Raw genomic sequence first — 11,359 nt, 5'->3', positions numbered from 1 at the left:
TACGAAGCACTATGCTACATGTGCATTATACTTAGTCCACAAATTTCAAATCTCAACCATTGATTGAGACAATATGGTTAATTACTAAAAACTTGTGGAGAGGATTAAACATTAATTAAACATTAATAAGTAGGAAGGGAGAGGGGAGGGGACCATTAATTTGATCCATAATTGTTTAAAGCAAGTATTACCTTTAAAGGCTAATATATACTCCTACAACAAAATATGACCTAACTTTGTACCATCTATACAAATTTGTCTGCCATTGTGTCTCACCACTGGATACTTTTATATATCTTAAAATTTTTGGCGATATTACTCTATATTACAAATTCTTAATTACAAGTTAGCGTATTAGAGACGAACTTGTGTTTATAAAGAAGCAAATAATACATAAAAAGGAACGACGTGTTTGTGTTTGAGCGGATCGAGGTTTTAGGTTTCCTAAAATGGTTGATAACATCAACATATTAGGATCAATCCCTAAACACAATCCAATTAGCGAAGAAGGAGGGATTAAGGAACAAGATAGGTTGTTGCCAATAGCTAATGTGGGGAGGATTATGAAGCAAATTCTTCCCCAAAACGCCAAGATTTCGAAAGAAGCCAAAGAAACAATGCAAGAATGTGTATCTGAGTTCATTAGCTTTGTTACTGGAGAAGCATCGGATAAGTGTCACAAAGAGAAGCGTAAGACAGTGAATGGAGATGATATTTGCTGGGCTTTGGAAAATCTAGGGTTTGATAATTATGCTGAGCCTTTGAAGAGGTATTTGCAATCGTATAGAGAATCTGAAGGAGAAAAAGCTAACCAAAATAAGGCTGTTACTGGCAATAATACTGAAGAAAGGGAGAAAGATGAACCACAAAGGAAATCTACAGTGTTACCTACTCAGTTCAGAAATCTCCAGGGAAGATTTTATGGTCCTTAAAATATGTCAAAAGACAATAAATTTCTTATTGTTAATTCTTAAGAAAAAGTACTAGTGCCTTTCTTACTAGTAATAAGAACTACTCCACTATATATTTCAGTATGTGAAAATAATCTTTATATATTCGTGATTATTGTCTCTTCTAAATTCATGTATGTTGGTTTGTGGAATATGGTTTTGAATGATTAACGTCCTGATTAATTCATGTATGTTGGTTTAACTTTTGGCTAGTTGGTTATGGTTCTTGATTAGGAGTGTTTTTTTTTTTTTTTTCATAATTTTTTTTAACTCCCCGATTGGGTACTTTAGAATTTCGTTTTCAGCATATTGTATGAAGCTAATAACTTATTTCAAGCTCAGTCTAAGACTCTCATGGAGGTAAGCACAAATTCCTTCATTGCTATATGTAAATGTTCTTCATTTTGGTAAAACTATCTTTCTATTGAGACTCGTTTACAATTCAACTGAAGCTACATGATTTTACTTGGATATTTTAATTTTTTGTATTGGATTTTGCCTTCTGTGTATTATATTTGGCGACTAACAATATTTTGATTTACCTAAATCAAGTTTGTAAGGGTCTTAGAATATCAAATACACAATACTCTAGAAAAGTAAATGTTGAATATCCATAGTAAATATGATTCTTTTAAATCTTAACTTTTGCCTTACGTGAGCCAGTGAACTTACCCCTCATTTTAGTTGCTTCCCCCACCTACTCTTTTGTTCCTGCTTAAGTATTCGGTTTGTGGTATTAATTGATTTGATAGTTGAGATGCATAATCTTTCTCGAAGCAATTTCTACTATTTTAAAGGTATGATTAGTTCCACAAATCTTGTCACTCATTTATTTGTTATCATTTATATTTTTATTGGCCTTTTTTTATGGCCAAGCACTTGTAATTTTTTTTGTCTAATGGATGAGGATGGGAATTTGAACCGTGATCTCTGCTTGCTTTGATATTATATTAAGTTGTATGACCATCTTATTTAAAAACTTAAATTGTTGCGGAAGATACACTTTTATTTAACTAGATATGTCTCAACATTAATTTCTCCACAAACCTCTATTTATTAAAATTAATGAGATATATTCCCCTTACTTTTAGTTCTTTAACCTTAAGGTCAAGAGAGCATGGATCACCCGTGATTCTTAACTCTCCTAGTAGAGAAGATTAACAAGTATTTATTAAATCTAAGAAAGTGTCAGGAGAAATGGTTCGAGCCTAATACACCAATCTGTAATATTAGTAGCCGCCCCAAATTCGAGTGGTTTTGTTTTGTTTGGTATTCCAACTGAATACTCTTGTAACAATTATGCTTTTAACAATCAAGCAGAAGCATATGCTACAGGGTTTAGGATTTAGTGGTGTTTGCAACATGCTTTCTTACACTGCATACTTGAACTTGATCTCTCTGCTCATTGTTGACATGCTAAAGAAAAGGAATATTATCAACTTGAAGTTGAACTCTATTATTGATGACATATCTCAGATCTTACTCCAAGTAAACTGTAGTGTATCATACTGTTATAGACAGGCTAATTAAAGTAGCTGATGGATTACTAAACTTGCTGTCAATCTGCTACAACTACATATGTTTTATGATTGGCCCCTTCCAGTTTGACTAAATGCAATTATCTTAGCTCTCGATTTGTTTGTTCATGAAATTTGATCAGTTTTTAATTTTTTTCTTCTAAGTTCCAAAAACTGATTTTGGCTAGTTTTTAATTTGGGTGAAATCTTTTCTTCCATTCACAAAACTTGAATTTTTTTTCCAAGTAAAATGCATGTCCAAATACAATTTCAATATTCAAAAATTATTTTAGGTATGAAAAATACCAATTTCTTTGTAAGCTAATATACTTAAATGTTTTTATGGTCTGATTGTAGAATGTACCTTAGCCTATTTTTCGAGTGAAGGCAGATGATGCTTCACTGGTGTAACATTTTGGCGTGGTTATAAGGAACACCCAATGTTAGGGGTGTTATTTATTAGAGTTAATACCCTAAAACCTCCTTAAATTATTATATTTTGTCAGTTTTCTACTTAAATTATTTGGTGTCCTCAAAACCCCCCTAAACTATATTGCCCTTCATATTAAAACCCCCTCATTACTGAGCCAGCATAATGTGTGTAAATACTCGCTTGGGAGTGCGTGACAACTGAAAAAGCCATCAAAATGACCTACCGGACAGAAAATAATGACTAATTAGCCAAACCCTCTTTCAAATTAATTTTTTTAAATAAATATTCTCCTTATTTCAATTATATCTATCTTTCTTCCTCATTTTTCGCCAATCTTCCATATTTTTTCACCTTTCTTCTTTATTTTTCATCTTCTTTATTTTTTAACCTTTTTTCTTCGGTTCTCCGTATGTATTTCCTTTGAAAAAACTTCTCCCTCTCTTGTTTCCTTTGAAATGATTTATTCTTTTCTTATTTTAAATTTCTTTCATGTCTTACACATATTGTTGAAAAAATACCAACTTAAATCTTCTTATTAAACTCAATATCTTGTAGAGATTAAAGTTGAATCTTTTGACCTCTTTTTTTAATGTAATTTAGAATTAGAGAATGTAATTTCTGGCCAACTAATTTTTTATTTGTGAAATTTTATTTGAGATAATTTTTAAGAAATGCAACTCTATATGCCTTTATTTATATTTTTACTGTGCTACAAAGTGAATATAAATAAGGACCTATCAATTGGAGTCTAGCATAAATTATAATCACAATTAAACCTAAAATTAACACAGTACATTGGATATTATTTTTGCTAAAACTCCTAGAATTAAACAATCATTCGAGAATCATGAGTAAACTATATAGTTAATATAGTTAGACAAACATACCTTTAAAAGTCCAACGCGAGGTTTTAATATATAGAAAAATAAAGTGCAGGGGGTGTTGGGGACACCAGATAGTTTGAATAGGTAACTGACAAAAAAATGATAGTTTAGGCAGGTTTTACGTTGAGTTAAATAGCCACGTGTAGTGCTACATGACATGTTCTTTAGATAATTAGGAGCGTGTACTAGACACACCTCTTAGAATGCAATGAAGGGGTTTTAATATGAAGGGCAATATAGTTCAGAGGAGTTTTGGGGATAACGAATAGTTTAAATAGGAAACTAACAAAAACATGATAATTTAGGGGGATTTTAGGGTATTAACTCTATTTATTACTATAAAAAAATTTGGTAATCATATATAAATTATTTGATTTCTCAAATAGTAATAATGTCATGCTTTTGGGACAATTTCCGAAAGAGCAGCTCAAATCAGAGAAACTAAAGTATAAAACTAGTACTCATCCCACCAAAATAAGTACGTAATTAAACAGGAGACAAAAAAAGGTTTTTGAGGGGTAATGAATGGAGAAAGCTAATCGCATTGTGTTGGAAGGAACAAAATGAAGGCATAAAAAGAAGATGAAACTGTGTCACCAGATGTGACTTCAAAAACCAAGAAACCTGGACCACAAAATTCAGTGTTCTAAAAATGCTAATTCTGTCATTGTGAAATTAACCCTTCAAAGTTTCTATCATTCTGGCACTTTTTGTGTATACCGTCTCCCTTTCTACAAGCAAAGACGGTCATTGCGTTCTTGGGTTAGATTCATAATAGGAGACCAAAGGAACATAAAACGATTGCTAATGTGCAGATACCATATTCTGAAAGGGACAAAGGAGATTCACATTTAATTGTGTAGCCTAGTGATTAATAAAGTGAATAGAAATCATGAATCTCAAGTTCAAATCTATGTCTAAGCCTTTGATGGACAAAGTTACTCGATACATGTTGCTGATTATCTAGTCAATATGTATACAAGCTGATCCGAACACGACCATTATCATAAAAAGGACAAAAAAGATACAAAGGTATAATATCGGTATTTTCAACGATTAAGTAACTTAGCCCTTGTGGACACCAGACGAGCTGGTGTTCGATGGTGAACGAGAGATAGATCCGGAAAGAAGAAGGAAGGATGTGGAAAAGAAGAGATAGACCTTATCTCAGCTTACTTGGTACTTGTTGCAGCCTGATGGGAAGTAGCTAATATATCCAATAAATTTAGTCAAAGTACACTGATGGAAAGTAGCTAATATCCAATGAATTTAGTCAAAATATATGCGGGTTGGTCTCGACACTACTTTTATCAAAAAAAGGACAAAGAAGATACAAAGAGTATATTACTGGCATTTCAACAATTAAGCAACTTGGACACCACCTGCGGGGCAGAGCCAGAGTGTGAGATTCGGTTTTGGCTGAACTCACGAGCTTTTGTTGAACTCTGTTTTTATCTTAAGAAGTTTATTGATTATGTACAATTATTAATTTAGAACTCAATAATTTAAACGAATTACAATCCTGAACCCATAAGATTTAAATCCTAGCTCTGATTCTAATCACTTAGCTGTAATGTATTTATGTTAGTATAACCCGCCGAAACAAAGCAAAATCTATATCCATATCCTTGTATATAGTGCCCCCGTGTTCTTGTAATGGAAAATGACAATTTGCACTTCATTGACAACATTAAATTAAATGATGTTTACATAAGACTGGATTAACATTTATCTCCTAGATACAAGGACGTACTAAGTAGTAGGTCATCCAACAACAGTAGTAATTCAACTTTCAGCGTACTCGTATATGTTCAAACGGCTCTTTTTTAGGTTGTGCTAATTCCAATATTTCAAGCATTGTTTATGATATGGTTACTAAAGCTTGTGGAACGGACGGGGAGGGGACCATTTGATCCATTATTGATCAAAGCAAGTGCTTTTAATAAAGGCTACCAAGGTTGTTAATTTCTTCCAAAAGAACCCTCCTTTAGCATCCTTTAAAATATCTACTCATATAACAAAATAATAAGACCTAGTTACTTTGTACCATATATAGAAATTTGCTTTCCACTATGTGAATTATGAATATTTTTTATATATATAGTAGAATCTTTGGCGATATCACGATTTACTATAATACTGAACTACCAGCGTAATACAGACGAACTTGTACTTATAAAGAAGCAAATAATACGCAGAATGGAGCAACGTATCTATATTTGAAAAGATATGAGTTCTTAGGTTTCCCTTTATAGAAAAATGGTTGATAACATCAACATATTAGGGTCTAAAGAAGACTGTCAATTCAATTCAATTAGTGGTTCCTCAATTGAATGAGGGATTAAGGAGCAAGATAGGTTGTTGCCAATAGCTAATGTGGGGAGGATTATGAAGCCTCATGAGTAAGGTTTCACACCAAGAAAACTTTGTTGGCAAGATAATCTATCATTTAAAAAAATGACAAATATTTAAGACAAAGACAGTATTCAAAGTAAAACAGAATGTTCTGCTTTCCTAGCTAAAACAGCTACTCTGTCTTGTCATCCAATAATACTGTGGTTCTCTACTGGTAAAATAATACTAAAACAAAACGCTATACTAATTCTCTCTCTACAATGTCAAATTCTCTCAAATTAAACTAAAGTTAAACGCTTACAAAAAACTGAAACAGCAGAAAATATTTTTTAAAAAAGTAAAAGAAATTCTCTATTCCAAGCGCTTTTTGACAGATGGAGATTGAGGGTAGCACAGGTTGGATGCTTCACCTTTGTCTCCATCAACTAAATGCACAACTATTTTGAACTAATAACTAACCTTTTTTTTGTTTCTCACTCGTCAGTGAAGTCCAGACTAATTCGAATTCGCGCAAACTTTCTTACTTTCAAACTCATAGCATGCTATATCTCATATATCATTCCGACTTTTAACATGCGTTTATGAGGTATGTCAAGAACTTTGTTACTTTGCCTCAAGTTCCTCTTGAGAAAATTGAAAGCATAATCAATCGCCACTCTCTTTGCTATATTAGACCCCTTGCCTGCAATCACATCTTGTTCCCCTACCAAATGTACCACCCCAACACTATATGCTCTCTCCAACATTTCTATATCTCTCTCCATTAAAAACGTAGCATCCTCAGCTTGTTTGTCACAATCAATGTTGGAACCATCAGTCTCCAATTCTATGCTCTCCTCTGTTGATACTCTGTTAGCATTTGCAGCAATCAAAATTTTGCAATCGTCTCGTATAAATTGCTTCAGCCTCTCTAGTAATAATCTTTCGAAGGGCTCTGCCTCGTTGCGCACATCATTGTATCCATAACGTACCACACAGCGAAAAACATAGAGATCATATGGCTTTACTCTCCGGAAGAGGAACCTTTCTTCTACCGGCACTTTGCTTATGGGAAGTGATTTAACAGAAGCAAAAACAAGGACAGAATGTAACGCGGGCACGTTCTCCACATAATGTTTGAAGATTGGTGGGATTCCATGTACAAGCTCAGAGTAGAAAATTGCAAGTCCTGGTAGCCGATGGTAATTTGTTTCGTCCACTGTTTCTTTAACTTTTTCTGGAGAGATCTTGTGTTCTAGCTCGAAGTGGTATTTCTTTCGATACACATAATTCCATACGTACATGATAAACATTAGAACCATAGCAAAAGCAAGTGGAAGGTAACCTCCCTGATCAAACTTGTAAAGGACCGAGCTTAGATAGACGAGCTCAATCGTGCCAAAGACCAGAATATAGGCGATTACAAATATAATGTGAGTTTTCCAAATCATGATCATAACTAGTACGAGGAAACATGATGTTAGTAACATCACAAACACCACCGCTATTCCTGTAAACAAATGGTTTTGTCACGTGTTAGACATCAGTGCATAGAACTTAAACTCCACTAAGAGACGTATATATATCAGCTTTATATATGAGAAGAGAGGGAATTCCAGGAAATGGGCGTTACCATAAGCGTTGCTTAGCTTTTCAGTAGTCCTGAATGCAAGAGTGACAACGACACAAGCTAACATGAGAAGGGTATTGATTTCAGGAATGTAGATTTGTCCATGATACTTTTTTGATGTATGCACAATTTTAACACGAGGAAAGCATCCTAATGCCAGGGATTGCTGGATTATAGCGAAAGTCCCAGAAATCAAGGCTTGACTTGCAATGATGGCCGCTAATACTGCCACCCCAAATACTGGCCAATATAAACTGTCTGCACTTGTAAAGAAAGAGCATAAGATGTTCATTTTTTAATTACCGTCAATGCATAAAACTTAAACTCAGGTACACTGTTATGCTTATTGTTTGCTTACGAGGTAAGTTCTTGTAGAATGTATCAGTTACATCATCACTGTGCTTCCTTAAATAGGCAGTCTGACCGAGATATGCTAATATGAGCGCTGGGTATGTGACGCAGCACATACTTATCTGTACAGATCGAACACTAAAATGACCAACATCTGCAAATAATGCTTCACCTCCTGCAATTCATAGTAAATTAAAAGTTAAAAGACTCGTTTTCTTTTCCCTTTCTCTTCTCAGCACATATATAAAGGTTAATTGTGGGAAGGAAATGAATACCTGTTATGCACATAACTACACCACCAAGAGAAATCCAAGCATCCTTTTTGTTTCTCTTGAAGTAATCTATGATGTATTTAGGATTAAGAGCTCTGATAACAGTTGGATCGTACTTCACGAAGTTGTAAATGCCAATACCAGCAATGGAAAAGAACCATAGACAAAGTACAGGTGCAAAAGTGTAGCCAACTTTTTCAGTTCCAAATCTCTGAAGAAAGAACAACAATATCAAGATGGCGACTGCAAGCCAAACAATCCTTCCTGCATTTGACGACAACAAAGACAAGTCCGCATTATACATATGACTTGCAATTTTTCTTTAAAACATCACATTGTTATTGCAAGGTGAAAAATTTATGGAGCCAATTCATAAATCATAAAATGAAAATAAGATGCAAAAGAAACCTTCATTCATGACCGAGGGAGCAGCTGCTTTGACGCCTCCAATAGCAGACAAAACTGACGAAATCAATTGAAAAATTCTGATTAGTATCATATACTCCTATTTCAATCTACTTCTAAAAGGATTTTTCTACTTCTTCCTCTTTTTCCTAACTCGACAATGGACCTAATTCAACCATAAAAGTTATGAAAATTGTCCAAGACCATATAAGAAGACAAATTGCCATCTCACCCACCAATGTGGAACTACTAACAGAATTATCTCTAATTGCCCAATCATAACCTGATTCTATAAATATGTTTTACACAATCAGTGAATAGAGCTTAAACTCTTTCTAAACTTGGAGACCTACCTGAAACGCAGGGAGTGAGGACACCATCCCCAATAACCATAGAAGTACCAAGCATTGTGGCAAATAGTAGAAAGAACTTTGCAAAATTGCTACTTTCTAATATCGACTTAAGCTTTGAAGCTCGACGAGTGCGTCTATCTGGTATATCAAGTTTAAAGGTTGACACATCTCTGTCCTCTGCCTGTTGACTTGGAATTAATCCCACCTTAGAATATCGACATATCAATGAATATAACGCAAATGTACCTCCTGCAATCAAAAAACAAATTAAAACATTGGGAAAAAAAGTAATCATGAAAATTTATAGTAAAAGAAGAGAAGAAATTAAGTTACCATCTCCGTTGTCATTCGCTTGGAGAACAATAAATACATATTTGACGACAGGAATCAAGGTGATAGTATAAAATATGAGAGATAGAGCACCAAGTATATCTTCTTCGTATTTTACGCCATTAGGGAAAATGGTGGAAAACACGTATAATGGTGACGTTCCAATATCACCATATACCACCCCTATACTCTGAAATGCCAGTTTCAGTATCACTGACCATTCCAATGCCTGATCAACCACCGAAAAAGAAACATTTTCTATGTTATATATCGTCTAGTATTAAAAGGGCATAAAATTCTCATAATTTGTCTAAAATTATGACCTTTTTGGCGTCGGGCACCCTGCTAGATTCCAAGTCTAAGGAGTCATATCGTTTCAACTTTTCGCCAGAAAGTTTCTTTCCTTTGAGCTGTTGCTGAAGAACATCTTGGTTTTGCTCATCGCCTGACATATTTTTAGTCTATAGAAGATCGGTTCTAATTTTAATTTTCCCTTCTTTAGCTAAGGAGAGAATTTTATGATCAAACCAAGTAATCAAAAATGGGGAATTTCCCCAACATTTTATTCACGACGGAACAGATTGATTAAGAAGAAGAAGAGGAGAAAGACAATTAGACAAGGTTTAGGGAGGTAGGCTAGAGTACTACCTCATAATTCACTCAATTTCACTAACTGTTTCCCAACACTACAATTTTTATTTCAGACTTCACAGAAATGAGGGAATTAAGGTTTCTAATTGTATGGAAGAAAACCATGTTTCTTCTCTCGTCTCACACGTAAACTATTCCTCAGCTATTAGCAACAAACATGCCAACAGACTGCCGTATCTCACGCTTCTATATATCTTGATGGTCCATTTAATTAAATTTAGAAACAATTTATTTCTATTAATGGAAATTTTATATAACTGAATTCTTCTTTTTGCATTTAGTTACTAAAAAATGTAGTTTTATGTGGAAATACTTACAATCTTACATAATGGATGTATAGATGGGGGCATGAACTGAGATTTAATAGAAGTCTTTATTGTGTCCGCATTTCGTTTCTACAAGCAATTGTGTTGATAGTGTTCAGTCTACATATATACTAACTCATATGAATGATGATTCATGTGCTTCTTCTCTCCACGTGCTTATCGATTTTAATCTAAGACTTCCCATCAATTTCAATGAAAGTCATGTAAAAAATTTCTACTACAAGATTTAGCAAAAACAAAATAGAGAGATATGAAGAAATAGGTCACTCGTATCTATATTAGTTTAGACTTTAGAAAATATTGGATAGCCTATATCCTCTAGTAATCAGGATTATTCTAAATGTTATATTATCTCTATAAAAGTTTCTCTATCGTAAAAGTTTATATGATGTGCTATAACTTTGTCGGAAAGTAATCTCGTAACTACAATTAAGCAAAATGTGAGTCAACTGTCTTCTTATTGAGATATTAAAACTAAACATGCAGTCGCATTGAGTAACACTTTTTATTATTAAGAAAACAAAGATAAAAATAAGTGCAAGAATTAAAGGATTCGAACAATAAGAATTATATGATGGTTCGATCAGTGCTAACACCTTCATCCATGCTTTTAAGTACTAATTATTATTTACATTCAGTTAAGTATTCCCACTAGATAAAGTTGTCATTGATCCACATAATCCATCCTTTTCTGCAAGCCACATCAATGCAGAAACAACTACAAACATAATTATCAAAAGATCATACGAACTCTAGATGCAAACTTGCACTCATGGATGTCATTAGGTGTGTGAAAAAGGGGAGGCAAGCTCTTGAAATCAGTCAATTGAACCAATGCCAAGATGAAAATGATCTCATGAGCTCAAGCAGGAATAACAGCTATAAATTTAATCATCGACAAAAATAGTAACCCTAGATGCAGA

The 11,359-nt window shown here is 33.8% G+C and overlaps 2 protein-coding genes across 2 annotated transcripts; one reads left to right on the top strand and one right to left on the bottom strand.

Annotated features, from left to right (window-relative positions):
* Nucleotides 1-278: 278 nt before the first annotated feature.
* Nucleotides 279-1,137, top strand: LOC104112479 (transcriptional activator hap3-like). The gene has a single exon (XM_009622414.4). The coding sequence runs from the start codon at nucleotides 450-452 to the stop codon at nucleotides 930-932; it is 483 nt and encodes a 160-aa protein (XP_009620709.1). The 5' UTR covers nucleotides 279-449; the 3' UTR covers nucleotides 933-1,137.
* A 5,072-nt stretch (nucleotides 1,138-6,209) lies between these two features.
* Nucleotides 6,210-10,190, bottom strand: LOC104112478 (potassium transporter 5-like). Its single transcript, XM_009622413.4, has 8 exons — nucleotides 9,783-10,190; nucleotides 9,463-9,688; nucleotides 9,130-9,378; nucleotides 8,780-8,833; nucleotides 8,375-8,635; nucleotides 8,107-8,274; nucleotides 7,752-8,006; nucleotides 6,210-7,628 (listed from the first exon to the last, which is right to left on the bottom strand). The coding sequence occupies exons 1-8, from the start codon at nucleotides 9,909-9,911 to the stop codon at nucleotides 6,682-6,684; spliced, it is 2,289 nt and encodes a 762-aa protein (XP_009620708.1). The 5' UTR covers nucleotides 9,912-10,190; the 3' UTR covers nucleotides 6,210-6,681.
* Between the last annotated feature and the right edge of the window lie 1,169 nt (nucleotides 10,191-11,359).

This window comes from Nicotiana tomentosiformis, chromosome 1 (genome assembly GCF_000390325.3).
Source record: "Nicotiana tomentosiformis chromosome 1, ASM39032v3, whole genome shotgun sequence".
Classification (NCBI taxonomy): domain Eukaryota; kingdom Viridiplantae; phylum Streptophyta; class Magnoliopsida; order Solanales; family Solanaceae; genus Nicotiana; species Nicotiana tomentosiformis.
The sequence above is the reverse complement of the archived record's forward strand: the minus strand, read 5'-3'. Positions and strand labels throughout refer to the sequence as shown.

Bases quoted from the DNA above. Each gene is read 5' to 3' on its own strand.
- LOC104112479 (XM_009622414.4), top strand. From the start codon at position 450: ATGGTTGATAACATCAACATATTAGGATCAATCCCTAAACACAATCCA.
- LOC104112478 (XM_009622413.4), bottom strand. From the start codon at position 9,911: ATGTCAGGCGATGAGCAAAACCAAGATGTTCTTCAGCAACAGCTCAAA. The intron at 8,636-8,779 runs GTTTCTTTTGCA...CGTCAAATGCAG, and splicing joins TCCCTCGGTCATGAATGAAG to GAAGGATTGTTTGGCTTGCA. The intron at 7,629-7,751 runs GTAACGCCCATT...ATTTGTTTACAG, and splicing joins AAAGCTAAGCAACGCTTATG to GAATAGCGGTGGTGTTTGTG.